The sequence below is a fragment of the Crocodylus porosus genome, unplaced genomic scaffold (genome assembly GCF_001723895.1).
Source record: "Crocodylus porosus isolate Cpor-Errol unplaced genomic scaffold, CroPor_comp1, whole genome shotgun sequence".
Lineage (NCBI taxonomy): Eukaryota > Metazoa > Chordata > Crocodylia > Crocodylidae > Crocodylus > Crocodylus porosus.
Window position 1 is genome coordinate 580,953 of NW_017728946.1, and position 15,653 is coordinate 596,605.

The 15,653-nt window shown below is 46.7% G+C and overlaps 1 protein-coding gene across 2 annotated transcripts in view; it reads left to right on the plus strand.

Moving 5' to 3' along the window:
* The window catches only part of CEP250 (centrosomal protein 250), a 919,650-nt gene that overhangs the window by 59,569 nt on the left and 844,428 nt on the right, over nucleotides 1-15,653 (plus strand). For both annotated transcript variants that reach the window (XM_019550710.1, XM_019550711.1), the window contains exons 16-19: nucleotides 2,314-2,507; nucleotides 4,651-4,778; nucleotides 4,911-5,080; nucleotides 7,168-7,347. In XM_019550710.1, coding sequence (XP_019406255.1) covers nucleotides 2,314-2,507; nucleotides 4,651-4,778; nucleotides 4,911-5,080; nucleotides 7,168-7,347 — 672 coding nt within the window. The remainder of the gene's footprint in view (nucleotides 1-2,313; nucleotides 2,508-4,650; nucleotides 4,779-4,910; nucleotides 5,081-7,167; nucleotides 7,348-15,653) is intronic.

Here is a 15,653-nt window from a genome sequence, read left to right on the forward strand (position 1 = left end):
GTCCATCGACATGTGACCAACCTCATTGCCTTCTATGACAAGATGACTGGCTCTATGGATGTGGGGAGGGCAGTAAATGTGATATACTTTCACTTTAGCAGGGCTTTGGATACAATCTCCCACAGCATTCTTGCAAGTAAGCTAAGCCGGTTCAGGTTGGATGAATGGTCTGTAAAGTAAATAGAAAACTCTCTGGAACATTGGGCTCAGACAGTAGTAGTCAATTTATCAATGTCTAGTTGGCAGGCAGTATCAAGTGGAGTGCCCCAGGGGTCAGTCCTGGGGCAGGTTTTGTTCAATATCTTCATCAACAACCTGAAAGATGGGATGGAGTGCACCCTCAGCAAGTTTGTAGATGACATGAAGCTGGGGGAGTAGTAGATATGCAGGAGGGTAGGGCTAGGATTCAGAGAAACCTCAAAAAATTGGAGGAATGGTCCAAAAGAAATCTTGTTAAGTTTCATAAGGACAAGTGCAAAGTCCTGCACTTGGGACAGAACTACCCCATGCAGACTGGGGACTGACTGGCTAAGCAGCAGTTCTGCAGAGAAGGCTCTGGGGGCTACAGTGGACAGTAAGCTGAATATGAGCCAACAGTGTTCCCTTGTTGCAAAGAAGGCTAACAGCACACTGGGCTGCATTAGTAGGAGTGTTGTCAGTAGATTGAGGGAAATAATTATTCCCCTCTATTTGGCCCTAATGAGGCTGCGTCTGGGGTACTGTGTCCAATTTTAGGGCTCCCACTACAGAATGGATGTGGACAAATTGGAGAGAGTCCAGGAGAGGGCAATGAAAATGGTTCCGGAGCTGAGGCACGTGACCTCTGAGGAGAGGCTGAGGGAACTGGGCTTATTTAGTTTGGAGAGGAGAAAACTGAGGGGGGATTTAATCACAGCCTTCAACTACCTGGAGAAGGATAGAGTTAGACTGTTCTCAGTGGTGGCAGATGACAAAACAAGGGGCACTGTTTTCAAGTTGCAGCAAGGGAAGTTTAGGTTAGATATTAGGAAAAACTTTCTCGCTAGGAGAGTAGTAAGGCACTGGAACAGGCTCTCCAGAGAGGTTGTAGAATCTCCATCCTTAGAGGTTTAAGACCCAGGTAGACAAAGCATTGCCTGGGATGATGTAGTTCAGGTTAGTCCTACTTTGAGCAGAGTATTGGACTGGATGACCTCCTGAGATCCCTTCCAACCCTAATTTTCTGCGATTCTATGATTAGACTCGCAGACTGGTAGATGAAGTGATTGTCAGAATATTGTCAGTATGGCCTGGGGCATCTCTAGTCAAGACTTTGGTCTCCAATGGGAAGGAGGCTGCCCCAGAGATGGCACTAGCAATCAGCTAGCCCTATTAAAAAAAAAAAAAAAGAATGCGTGATGAGACTAATTAAGTGGTTCTGAAGCAATTTCATTTCAGTATCTAAGCAGCAGCCTATGAGAAGCAGAATTAGTGAGTGCTATGTGGCATTGGAATTAAAGGGGGATTAGTTTTCACTTGTATTATTTTACTTGATAATGTACACTAACAATTCTAGCTATTATATTTCAGTGTAGGTTTATTGCCTTAGCATTTTATTTCTTTTGTCGTGTTCTTTATTTGACAGTCTGAATTTTAAGTACATTGTTTGGCAAACATGGCTGAGGTGTTACCACCAGAGAAAACCTAAAGCTTTTTCAAGCTTGAATGTCTGTTAGAAATGTACCAATTTGCCCAAGATATGGACAGAATTATATTATAAAACTGTTCTTGGTGCACAGTGGTATTTGTATTGTAGTCTACTGTCTTCCAGCCCCTATAACTTGGCAACATCAAACTGATTTTTCACACAGCCGTGAAAGATGCTTCTTATTTCCAAAGACATTTTTCTGCTGAATACCAAGTATTCGTACTCAGTCATTTGAAAAATGAATGGGATCAAAGTGTCACTTTTTTTTAAAAAGAGGAAAACTTATTTTTTCATTCTCCTTATACTCCCAAACAGATAAACTCCTTTTGCTCTAAATGTCCGAAAACTTCACTTATAAGCAATAACAGGAACCTCAGAACATTTCAGCTTGAAAGATTAAAATTTTTAATATAGGCTTTTTATATAGAAACAGCCTCAACTATATGTGTTGGTAGTAGAATCATTTCCAGACTGTTCTCAGTAATCTCATGGTAGCTTTGTGTATTACTATTCAAGGAGATTATCTCAATCTTTCTGCCCAGGATGTGGAAATTTGCAGTTCTTCCTGCCTTGAGAATGAAGTTGACAAACTTTGGATAGAACTTTGGCCAGTAGAAGCTTATTTCTTCCTCCCACCCCCTTTTCAGGTTTGTCATCAGCAGGAATTATCCAGCACTGATTTGGAGCAAACACGGCTGGAATCAAGTCACCATAGGGAAGTACTGACCAAGGTATCTACAGAAAAGGAAGCCCTGTTGCGTGAGAAGGTTGCACTGGAGGTCCGACTAGGAGTTGTGGAACGGGACAGACAGGGCATTTCAGAACAACTGGCAGAAATCAGGTAAAAGGAAGGAAATGGCGTTGGACAGGGCAATATAGGATATAGTTATGACACTATATAGGGAAAAAACGCTTTCCACCTGGAGATCACTAAATGTTTGTAATGGCCTCTCCAACCCCTAGGAGGTAGGTCTGTATTAACATTTGTGTGCCAGGGCCAGGCATCATTTTGCTGAGTAAAAACTGAATAAAAGTTTCAGTTTAAGTAGAGGAAACTTCTACTGTGACTTCAGGTTTCTTTTTGGTACCAGCTAAATGAACCAAAATGGAAGTCTGCCCATTTGTCCTCTTTAATGCTTTCTCTACTTCAGGTGAGACTCCCTTTGTGCCCCAGGCTAGATCCAGACTGTGGAGTTCCTGAGGTGGCAGCAGCAGATGCCACACTGGTTGGCATCGCAGGGGCACTGGCAGTGGCTTCCATGATGGTGGTAGCCATGGCCATGGGCAGTGTGGTGGTGACAGTAGCCATTACAACACAGCAGCAGTGGGGCAAACAGCCATAGGCCAGACAGGCACTTGCCATGGCAGAGGTGCACAAGAGGTAACAGGCCAGGGCTCTGCATGGCAACTAAGGGCTGTGTATCACAGTCCTTGCTCAGGCATCTGCCACTGATGTCTGATGGCTAGAAAATTATATCTAGAGGTTTGTTTTGGGGAATTAGCTTGTAGGTGAAGTAGATATGCATTAAAATAATGGTCTTGGGGAATGGCAAGGGTTAATTGTTTCTAAAAGCCTGTTTCTGATGAAGTTTCCTTCAAGAGCCACTTTGTCTGAAGCCAGCAGACACACAGGCTGGTAAATTGAAGACATATACCACACTATTCTCTAATATGAGATAAGGTGACATTAGGTCACAGTGCTCAACTGCAGAGTCCTTGGGATTTCTGGCTTTGGTAGATGGACCAAATTAAGATGTGTACATGTGATAGGTTTGGGAAGCAAAAGAATATGCTGAAAGAACAGAACATTGACAGTATGATGACCACAGGGAAACCAGTCAATGATGTCCAGAGAAAAAGAGTCAACAGAGGGGACAAAGAATACAAAAGGAGGGATTTCAGAGTAGCAAAGGGTCCCCAATTCGATTTGGGCAAACCCAAATCTGAAGGTTCAGTGCTGATTCAGAAAATCAGCGATTCAGCCATAGACACGTTTTTTCTACATAGCTCAAGATACCAGGCGTGGCTCACAAACACTGTGATGGTGGAGCAGATGGAGCATCCCATGGGGGAGGGTAGGGGGGCACATGCTCGGTGGCTAACTCAGAAGTGGACTGGAAGTACTTCCAGTCTACTTCTGGGTCTGCCGGGGAATGGGCTGCCCCCTGCGATCCCTCAGCTTGGTGATCGGCCATGGGGGAACCCTGGTTGCCTCCCCAGACCAAGGAGGCACCGTCACCAAGTTAGGGTGGGGACAGGGGGGTCCCTCTGCGCGCCCCCTGGCAGGCCCAGAAGTGGACCGGAAGTGCTTCTGGTCTACTTCTGGGTTTGCTGCTGAGCGTGCTGGGGACCCCTCCGTGCTCCTGTCAGACGCTCCATCCACTCCAGCATCACAGCATTTATAAGCCACCTGGTACCTTGAGATATGTAGAAAAAAACATTTAAAGCTGTGTCTGTCTGAATTGCTGAATCTTTCTGAGTCTCTTCAAATTGATTTGGAGGGTTCCGATTTGATTCAGAGAGATTAAAGGGTCCACTGATTCGATTCAGATTTGGAGATTTGGCCACTGAATTGGGCTGAATCTCCCCCGAATCAAATCGGCGACTGAAGCTTTGCACTGCCCTAAAAGCTAGTAACCTTGCCTGCCTATGTCTTTAGACCAACACAGCTACAACCATCACCCCCAGAACTATGAGCTGTTTAAGCACATAAAAGTAAATAACATCCTTGCTGTTTAAACCAAACTGTGGGTTGGCTTTTCTGTTGTAGATACCACATGGCTTCATGCCTGAGCTGCTCATGGGAGTTCTAGCATACAGATTGCAGACCTGTAGCAAATAAATGGTAAAAATATCACCTATTTGTGATTTTCTGTAAAATATCTACTTTCCACCCCCAAGCTGGGGATCTTGAGCCACTCAGTGAAATAACAGCACTGTTAGTTCCATGAGCAAGATGATTGTTTGCTACTTGTATCCTGTAGATCAGCAAAGGATGTTCTGGAATCTAGCCTTTTTGAGGCCCAACAGCTTCTCTTTCAGCTGGAGGTCACCAAGGGTCAGTTGGAAATGCAACTTCAGACAGTCACCCAGGCCAAGGAGGTGTTACAAGGTAAAAGGCTTGTGGCCTGTGTGGGGAAGAGTCATGGAGGTGCCCCCTTCCTTATGTAGGGCCTCTGGGGTTTGAAAAAGTCCTTGCTTGCTTGGGAGATGAGAGGCTTAAGCTCTTGCACTCTTTCTCTAGGAGAGGTGAAATGTCTTCATTGTGAGCTGGAAGCAGAAAAGTCAGCAATGGAACAAGACCGAATGAATATGGAGCAGCAGCTCTCACAAAAACAGCAGCAATATCAAGATACGTTAAACCTTCAGCAAACTGTATATGAGAAGGAAAGGAACAAACTCATACAAGAGCTGGTACATGATATGATGGCCACAATCAAATGGGATAGCCAATGGCTCTGAATGCAACAGACAAGCCCCATCCTTGGTTGTTTAGTAATATTTTAGCACATGCTTATTTATCATGTTTTTTCTCTACACGCAGCACGGCTGCTAAGTCTAATACTTGGATGGACCAAATTAAGATGTGTACGTGTAATAGGTTTGGGAAACAAAAGAATATGCTGAAAGAACAGAACATGGACAGTATGATGACCACAGGGAAACCAGTCGATACCCAGAGAAAAAGAGTCATCAGAGGGGGCAAAGAATACAAAAGGAGGGATTTCAGAGTAGCAAAGGGTCCCCAATTCGATTTGGGCAAACCCAAATCTGAAGATTCAATGCTGATTCAGAAAATCAGCGATTCAGCCATAGACACGTTTTTTCTACATAGCTCAAGGTACCAGGCGTGGCTCACAAACACTGTGATGGTGGAGCAGATGGAGCATCCCATGGGAGAGGGGAGGGGGCGCATGCTCGGTGGCTAACTCAGAAGTGGATTGGAAGTACTTCCAGTCTACTTCTGGGTCTGCCGGGGAATGGGCTGCCTGCTGCGATCCCTCAGCTCAGCGATCGGCCATGGGGGACCCTGGTTGCCTCCCCAGACCCAGGAGGCACCAGTCACCAAGTTAGGGTTGGGGGCAGAGGGGTCCCCCTGCACGCCCCCTGGCAGGCCCAGAAGTGGATCGGAAGTGCTTCTGATCTACTTCTGGGTTTGCTGCTGAGTGCGCTGGGGACCCCCCATGCTCCTGTCAGATGCTCCATCCACTCTAGCATCGCAGCATTTATAAGCCACCTGGTACCTTGAGATATGTAGAAAAAAACATTTAAAGCTGTGTCTATGTCTGAATCGCTGAATCTTTGATTTGTGCTGCCTTGCCTCATACATTTGTCTCTCCATACATGCTTATATGCTGGTTTCCACTCCAATACAAGATGGCTAGGAAGTTCCAGAACTCTTAAGTACTATTGCCTTTTGAGGTTTCTGCATTATACATCACGCACAAGCCTGCTGTTAGTACAGTTACATGCTTTATGGTCATGACTGTGTAAAAAGACAGAAGGTGGCTAACACTGCAGGGGTAGTATTGTCAAAACACATTCATTTCTAATTGCAAGTGGGCATTCAAACCCCATTATAAAGTCTTTCTCATGACTATGTAGGTTGGAACCTTGCTTGTTAACAGATTCATAGTAGGGTGTTCGTGCCAACATTATATGGCATGTAAATGTGATAACAAAATTTAAGTCAGTCCAATCCCAGCCAATAATATTACAACAGCCTCATTTTTATAGCATAATGTCTCACATTTGGTCCATGTAGCCTAAATAAGAAAATACTTAGAATGTATTAAAATTTCCTAATCTTTCCTGCATACAGTGGCTCCTGTGGAATTCAAAACCTTCTTTCTTTCATGCAGTCAAGAACTAGAAACAAGACTGTGCAATTAAAATGACCATTAAAGATTATTCAGTATGGAAAGTATTTGCAGTTAATAACCCATAAGCTATTGTGTAGATGTTCAAAACATTCATGAAATTATGAACAAATCTGGAAACAGAGAGCTGGTTTGCAAATGCTCCTGCAGCAGAAAAGGGTGATGCCTTGTGACTCACTGCTGCATTATCTAGCCTGCCTTTTACACAAGACTTGAGGGCCCAGGGGCTTCTCCTCATTTTGTATTCATTTTACACTTGCTGAACACTGGACAAAATTTGAAGTGTTCTCTGGGAGACTCAGGAAAGAAGGGTAGAAATAACTGTTTAGGATGGAAATGCACAAAACTCAAAACTCCACAAGAATAGGAGTCCTCCCATTAGCAAAGATTAAGCAGGTGGATAGGAGAAGGAAGATATTACCTCCTCTGACCTAAAGTCACTAGCAGACAGGCCATAACAGGGAAAAGTTGCTTCCCTACAGAATACACCACTACCAATAACATATACTGGTAATGCTTCTTGTTGGTGGAGGAGACACAACCCTGGGACTTTGGTGTCACTCAGCACTCTTTGGGGAGGTGGGAAACCCTGCATCTAATGGCTTCTCTTCCATTTACTAGGAAAAGGTGCGGGAACAGCACAATTCAGAGCTGAAAGAGGTCCTGGAGCACTCAGCCCAAGAGAAAACAGAGCTAACAAATGCTTTTGAGACGAAACTTTTGGATCTGAGGCAGGAGGCTGCTACTGTCCAAACTCAGAAAGAAGAGGAGAGAGCCAGGGCTGAAAACAACAGACGAGAGGTAATAGCAGTGGTTTTCAGCCTTTTTAGACTCAAGACATCCCTCGGAAAATGCAAAATGTCTGTAGGTACCCATAGTTATTTTGGTGTCTTTGTTATTAATTTGCCTTTGTTATCTAGGATTGGTCAGTCTGTGTCTGTTTGAATTTCTGACAACTATTTACATGATACAATATGGCTTCATTTTTTTTGCACCACAGTATTCTGTGCATCTGCTTCCATTTTGTATATAAGAGATTGTTTGTCTTTCCTGAAACTCTTTTAAACTCCCTTATTCTTTCCGTCCCTCTTGAAGTTAGTGATTGTGTCCTTGTTCTTGCAATTTTGGTGCAATTTTGCATCTTCTGTGTTCTGCCATGTATGCTTGTGGTTTTCCTTTCTCAATTACTTTTTTAAAATATTGCATAATGTTAGCTTTCCTCCAGGCTTCTAGAACTACTTCTGTGATCCAATATGTATCAAAGGCAAACTTTAATATTCCAGATAACTTGTGGGCCAGCTTTTTAAAAACTATTTGCTACAAGTTGATTGGACCTGCTAACTTAACAAGATCCATCTTTAATAGCTACTGCTTAATGTCCTCCTGAGACTCTGTTGAATTTGAAGTAATCCATCCTCAATAGAGGTCTGCATCTTTTGGTTTCCAAGGTGATACCTTAAATGCTGCGAATAGATTTCATTGTTCGCTCTGGTACCTTTATCTGTCAATTTCTGTAATATATTATCATGACTGTGTTCTAGGAAGAAGGACTAGGTTCCCACCATTGTTGGTTGTCAAATGGTCTAGGTACTGACTCGCCATCCAGATTTTTTTCCGTTTTGTTTGCAAATGTATTTCCTGAGGAACTGAGGCCTTATGAGAAGCAGCATCCTTTCCTAAGGCTACAAACAGGCATTGAATTTGTCCTGAGATAAACCATTTTATCCTGGGACAAAATGCAATTGTTAAGACATCTAAGTCTGTTGTGCCAGGATAAATCCTAAAAAGGTTCATGGGATAAGAAGAACTAAAGATGTATGTACGCACCAATTCTGGGATATTTCTGTTCCAGGACAAACACAGACACAGCTTGTCCAGGAACAAATGCAATATCTGTTCCTTATAAGTGCTTCTTTTTGTGCTTGAGAGGCAGTCCTTTGATTAGGATGTTTCTAAGAACCAGGTGGGCTGGTTCTTCAGTTTTCCTTTGGAGATTTCTCACTGCTTGAATAGCAGTTCCAAGAATCCCAGTGCTCTAGATATTTTATTGAGGATATGATGGATCATGTATATATTAATGAACTCAGGTCCAGTTGCCAGAGACCAGGGTCCCAGTGAACAGGGGCTGCAAACAGGGTAAGCAGTTTGCAGGCCGTTGCTGGGGGCAAGAGGAGGAAGGGGGAGAGAAGCCAGGCACCAGATCCTTCCCAGGGAAGGTAAGTGATCCAGTTGCCTGTGCCTTTGGTTTGCTAAGTGTTTGTCTGGTGGGCTGTGTATGTTTGGGGTGTGTGCTCTGATAAGCTGGGAGTGATTGCTGACTACTAAGTGATTGCAGCCTGGGCCTAACAGAAGCCCTTACAAGGGGGCAGAGCCAGTTCAGGCCCAGCAGGGTATAAAAGTCACTTCCCAGCTGACCCAGGGAGCCAGTAAATACGGACTGCAAACCGGGTAAGCAGTTTGCAGGCCAGTTCATGGGCGCTCCCCCACTTTTTGAGGGACAAGCCTTTCAGCTTGGCATGAGAAAGCAGGCTAAAAAGGAACCCTTTGGAGCCAATGAGAAATAAACAGGCCAGTTCCAGGTGGGTTTCCTAGGGAAGGTCTGGTTGGAAGAGCTGTAAGAGAAAGAAGACAGATGAAGAGACCCAGGGACACAGCTGGAGGACGTTGCAGTGCCAGAGCCACTGCCACTGCCTCTGCTTACACCTGTGAGGCTTCTGTCCAGGCAGGACCACTTACCATTGACGCTTCCACGCAGGTCCAGGTTTGGTGCTGTGGGTACTGAGGCTTGCACATTAAGTCCAGTGACAACCAGGTTGGGGAGTGCCTGTGGTGTAAGCAGTGCCTCCTAGTGGTGTCTGTCAGGGAACAGGCAAGAGAGCTACAGGAAGAGATAGTGAGGCTCCAAAGCAGACTCTGCCATGAGGCATTTGGGGATTTGATGCTGGATTGTGGAGGAAGAAATGCCCCACAGCAGAGCTGGCTTCCAGGACTGTGGAGAAAGAAATGCCAGACACAGCACTAGAGAAGAGAGAGGACATAGACCCCGCAAGACAGTGGAAGCTGGAGGTTTGTGACTTCTGGTAGCAAGTTGAGATCGTCACCTCCCCCTGCAGTAGTTCATCTGGAGAACAGATACGCAGCCCTAGAAGCAGAGAGGGAGGACCATGTTCCACTGGTGGAGGAAGATGGGCCAGGCCTCATCAAGGTGGGAAGGATCGAGATGACTGCCACCAAGCAAGGACAGGTGGTGGTGTTTGGAGGCTCACTTCTACAGGGAGCAGAGGGAGCCACTTGTTGATCTGACCTGTTGTCTCGGGAGGTCTGCTGCTTCTTCCTTACCCAGTTCAGTGTCCTCACACTTAAAGTGCCCCTACCACCATTGTTAAGCATGGGTACGGTGATGCACATGATCAGATGCTGGAGTCTGCTAGAACGTGGCAATTCATACTGTAGGGCAAGGGACAGACATTCAAAAACGTGAGCCTAAATTGATTCAATCTTTGCAGGTTAGTCTAACCTGGCTAGGCTAAACCAGTTTGTAATCGTACAGACATCCCCTCTGGACTGAGGAAATTAAGGCACTTGCCTGCAGTGGCTCAGACTAGAAGCCAGGGGGCCCTAGAGCAGCCCTCCCTTCCCTTCCACAATGCTGAGCTGAGGCGGGTATGGCCAGGCCCCAGCAGGACACTCTGATTAGGGAGGGGTTCCCCCCCTTCTGATCAGCTCAGCAGGGAATTGATTACACAGTATTTATCACCCCTAACTTAGTGTTTATCATCCCATTAAGAAAATAACAGAGGGGCATTACCAGCTACCTTGATTCTGCTTTTGTCCCGTCTGCCACAGCACAGACTGTAGCCAGCATGTGGTCTGCTAGCTAGTGTTGAGGCATCTCTGTGCAAGGCAGAGGGGACTGGGGAATTCCTGCTTAGCAGCGAGTGGGGAGGAGAGGTGGGGAGCAGGGAAAAACCAGTCAGATGCCTGCAGTATTTGCTGGAGCTCCAGCCAGGGAGCAGTTGGAAGGGGCCAGCTCTGCTGTGGAGCAGAGAGCCCCACCCAGCCCAGAGAGCATGCAGGGATGCTGGGGGAGTCTAACTTAAACCAGCAAGGGGTCTGGGACAGACATTGCATAAACTGGTTTGAGCCAAATCAGTTAAGTCTGATACTACATTCAACCAGGTTATCTCAGACCACTTTCAGCCATTTTCAAACTGGTTTACTTGCACTGAACATCTGTTTTGTTGCAGGTTTAAACCAGTTTCTGACCTCTTAAACAGGCTTATGTGTAATGTCTGTCCCTAGCTTGGCAGATGCAATTAATCAAGTCTGCTTGAAGGCTCTTGAAGCAACCAAGGTGCAGTATCCAGAACAGCTGGGCCAGGTATGGATGAGGTGACAGAGGGCCTATGGTAAGCCTTTCATTCATAGATTTCATAGATTTTTGGGGTCGGAAGGTTCTCAGTAGATCATCAAGTCCAACCCCCTGCCCTGGGCAGGAAAGAATACTGGTGTCAGATGACCCCAGCTACGTCCTAGTCCAGTGTCCTCTTAAACATCTCGAGGGTAGGGGAGAGCACCACCTCCCTTGGAAGCCCATTCCAGATTCTGGTAACCCTTACCGTGAAGAAGTTCTTCCTGAAGTCCAATTTAAATCTGCTCTCTGTCAGTTTGTGGCCATTGTTTCTAGTCACCCCAAGAGGCACCCTGGTAAACAGAGTGTTTTGTATTCCATGCTGGCCCTCTGATGAATTTGTAGATGGCCACAAGTTCACCTCTCAGCCTTCTCTTTCAGAGGCTGAAGAGATCCAGGTCCCTCAGTCTCTCTTCATAGGGCTTTACATGCAGACCCCTAACCATGCAAGTAGCCCTCCTCTGGACCCTCTCAAAGTTATCCACATCCTTCTTGAAGTGCGGTGTCCAAAACTGAATGCAGTACTCCAGCTGCAGCCTTACCAATGCCTCATAAAGAGGAAATATCACCTCCTTAGATCTGTTCATGATGCATCTGCATGATAGAGTGTGGTTAGCTTTACTTATTATTTTATCACATTGACAACTCATGTTCATCTTGGAGTTTACTATGACCCCCTAGATCCCTTTCTGCCACTGTGCTACTTAGAGGGTCATCCCCCAATCTGTATGTGTGTTAGTGATCATTTCTCTCTAGGTGCAGCACTTTGTACTTACCTTTGTTAAACTGCATCCTATTCTGTTCTGCCCACTTTTTCAACCTGTCCAAATCCGGCTGAATCCGTTCCCTGCCCACCTGTGTGCTTACTTTGCCCCATAATTTGGTGTCATCCGCAAATTTGGACAGAGTGCTCTCCACACTCTCATCTAAGTCACTGGTGAAGATATCGAACAGCACTGGTCCAAGGACCAAACCTTGGAGGACCCCACTGCCCACATCTTTCCAGGTCGATACCGACTCGTCCACCACCACTCTTTAGGTGCATCCCATAAGCCAATTCACCACCCACCTGACTGTATAATCATCTACATCACAGCTACTTAGTTTATTTGTAAGAACGGGATGAGACACTGTATCAAAGGCCTTTTAAAATCCAAGTAGATGACATCTACCTCGACTCCTTCATCTAAGCATTTTGTGACCTGGTCATAAAAAGAAACAAGGTTAGTCAGGTAGGATCTACCTGCTATGGATCCATGCCGGTTGCCCTTCAGCATTATTTTTCCTGCTGGACTCCCACAAATGTGTTGCTTAATAATTTCTCCAAAGGTTTTCCCAAGGATAAAGGTGATACTAACCAGTCTATAGTTACCTGGATCCTCCTTCCTCCCGTTCTTGAAAATATGGACCACATCGGCCCTTTTCCAGTCATCTGGGACCTGTCCAGAGTGCCACGAGTGCTCAAACAGTCTTGCCAGTGATTCTGCTATGACACTGGCTAATTCCCTCAGCACCCTGAGATGAAGACTGTCTGGGCCTGCTGACTTAAACACGTCCAGCCCCTCCAAGTGTCCCTTCACTAGGTCAATACTAACTGTTGGTGGCCTGGTGTCCCTCTTGTGCCTGTCTGTAATCCAACTGGGAGAGATGTCTTTATCCCTGTTGAGGAATACAGATGTGAAAAACTCACTGAAGAGCTCAGCTTTGTGAGTCCTTTCTGTCACCAATTGCCCTAGTCTGTCCTATGGGGGTCCTATGTTGCCATGTGCCTTCTTTTTGCTCCCTATATAACTGAAGAAGGACTTTTTGGTGTCTTTAATTTTTTATGCCAGCCTGAGTTCCATTGCTGCTTTGGCCTTTGTAACTAACTCCCTGCAAGTGCAAGCCAAGTAGGTATACCCCTTCTTTGTGGCTACCCCCTTTTTTCCACAGTCTGTATGCCTTTTTTTGCCCCTAGGCTTTCCTGGATTTCCCTGTTCAGCTAAGAGGGTTTATTGACCCCTCTTGCCCCTCCCCCCCTTTATGTGCAATGGGATTGTTCCCTGCTATCCCCGAAGGATCGTTCCCTCGGGGAACAACTACCCTTCCTGGACTCCCATCTCACCAATGCTGTTGTCCTTCAGTGCCTCTCTTACTAATCTCCTGAGCTCATTGGAGTTAGTCTTTCTGAAGTCTGGCACTTCTGCCCTACTGGTTATCTTTCCCACCTTTTGTCGGATAGCGATTTCCAACAATTGGTGGTCACTATCTGCTAGGTTACCCTTTATCTGCAGATCTCCTACCAGATCATCCCCAGTAGCAAACACCAAATCCAGTAAGACATTTCCCCTAGTCGGGCCGTATACTTCCTGTGTTAGCTGAAGGTCCTGTATGCAGGTTAAGAACCTATGTGAATGGTCAGATCTAGCTCATTGCTTCTCCCAGCAGATGTCAGGGTAATTTAGGTCACCCATGACAACCATGTCCCTTAAATGTGTTGCCTCTAGGAGCTGGTTTGAGAATTCCAGGTCCAGCTCATCCTCCTGGTGTGGTGGTCTGTAATAGACCCCCGCTACCAAGTCCCTTTCCCCCTGACCCTGTTGTATTCTGACCCACAGTACCTCAATTTGCCCTTCTTCTGATTCCATCTTCATTATGGAAGACATGTATTGATTCTTAACATAGAGAGGCCCACCCCACTTCAGTTAATCCAACCAGGTTGAAATCTTTGTTTGCAAACAGAAGTGTGAGTTCCTCCTGCTTATTCCCCATGCTCCCAGCTTTAGTATAGAGATGCGTAAGCCCCCCAATAGGTGCCCTTGGTACCCCCCTGTCCTGATGCCTATTGGACCCCTTAGTACTTACGTGGACTGTTCCAGCGTGTGGCTGGTGGTTCGTTGTTCCTAGCTTCTCTCTGTCTTCTGCATCTCTATCTCCCAACAAACCTAGTTTAAAGTCCTGCATAGGAGATCAGCCAACCTATAAGAAAACAGACACTTACCTTTCAAAGAGAGATGAAGACCATCACATCCCAGCATGCCCCTTCCATGGAAGTGCAGATTGTGGTCATGGAACCCAAAACCCACCCAATGGCACCAACTCCGGAGCCACAAGTTGACTTCTCTAATGCAGCTGTCATAGTCCTGGCCATGACTGCTGATCGGGAGGATTGATAAGAAGACCACCTGTGCCCCCAGTCTCCTAAGCCTGACCCCCAGAGCCTTGCAGTCGCTCATGATTCTGCTTGGACTACTCCTCGCTGCATCATTTGTACCCACATGAGGGTTGGATGGCCAGATGATGTCAGGAATCCTTGCAGTGACGTCCCGAATCTGGGCTCCAGGCAGGCAGCATACCTCCTGTACCATGGGATCCAGGCGGCAGATGACTCTCTCCGTTCCCCTCAGGAGGGAGTCGCCCACCAAGACAAAACGTAAGTTGTTTGTTGTGGGAGACTCCATCCTGAGGGGGACTGAGGGGTAATCTGCCGCCCTGACCGCTTAGCCTGGGAAGTTTGCTGCTTCCTGGGGGCCCGCATCGGGGACATTGAGGAGAGAATCCCTAAGCTCCCACAGCCCACTATCCCATGCTCCTTATTCATGTGGGCACTAATGACACAGAGTGCTCCCAGCTGGGTCATGAGGTACTACAGGGATTTGGGAGCAGAGCTAAAGGGTCTGGGGGCACAGGTGATGTTCTCTTCGATCCTCCCAGTCTCGGGGTAAGGGTTGAGGAGGGAGAGGAGGATCCACATAGTTAACCAAAGACTGCAGTGCTCGTGTCATAGGGGAGGCTTTGGCTTCCATAACCACAGCCCGCCCTTTGGTGAGAGAGACAGCGAGCTGCTGGGAAGAGATGGCCTCCACCTCTCTCCTCTGGGGAGGAGGCTCTTCCCAGCCAGACTGGCTGACCTACTCCATCGGGCTTTAGACTAAGCCCACTGGGGGACAGGGGGACTACCACCACTGCTGGCCTGCTGATCAACCCTTGCAAAGCCAGCAGGCCAAGGCACTTAAGGGAGCCCACCCCTGCCCAAGCCCTGGTACAATCTGTGAGCAAGGCAAGAGCCCCCAAGGGGACACTTGCCTGCCTATACACAAATGCCAGGAGCTTGGGGGAATAAGCTGGAGGAGCTCATCCTCCTGCTTAATGCAAATAATTACGATGTCATAGGGATAATGGAGACTTGGTGGGACTCCACCCGTGACTGGACCACAGGTATAGATGTCTATACCCTGTACAGGAGGGATTGTGTAGATAAAAGGGGCGGGGGTGTAGCTCTCTATGTTAAGGAAAGCTACGCGTCCTTGCAAGCTGATATTGGCAGCCAAGATGGACGACTGGAGACCCTGTGGGTTAAAATCTGTGGGGAGCATGGCACAGGGGACACAACAGTGGGAGTCTACTACAGACCTCCCACCCAAAGTCAAGAGCTTGACCAGAGTTCACCTGGGAACTGGCTGAGGCCGCATGCTCCAGGACCACAGTTGTCATGAGTGACTTCAAGTACCTGCACATCTCGTGGGAGGATCACTCTGTAAAATCCAAGCGATCGCAAAGCTTCCTCTCATGCATGGATGACTTCAACCTGACTCAAGAAGTCTATGGGCCAACGAGAGGTAAAGCGCTGCTCGATCTGGTACTGGCTACTGGGAATGACCTAATCAGCAACCTAGTGATCAATGGGAAGCTGGGTGACAGCAACCATGAGCTGATC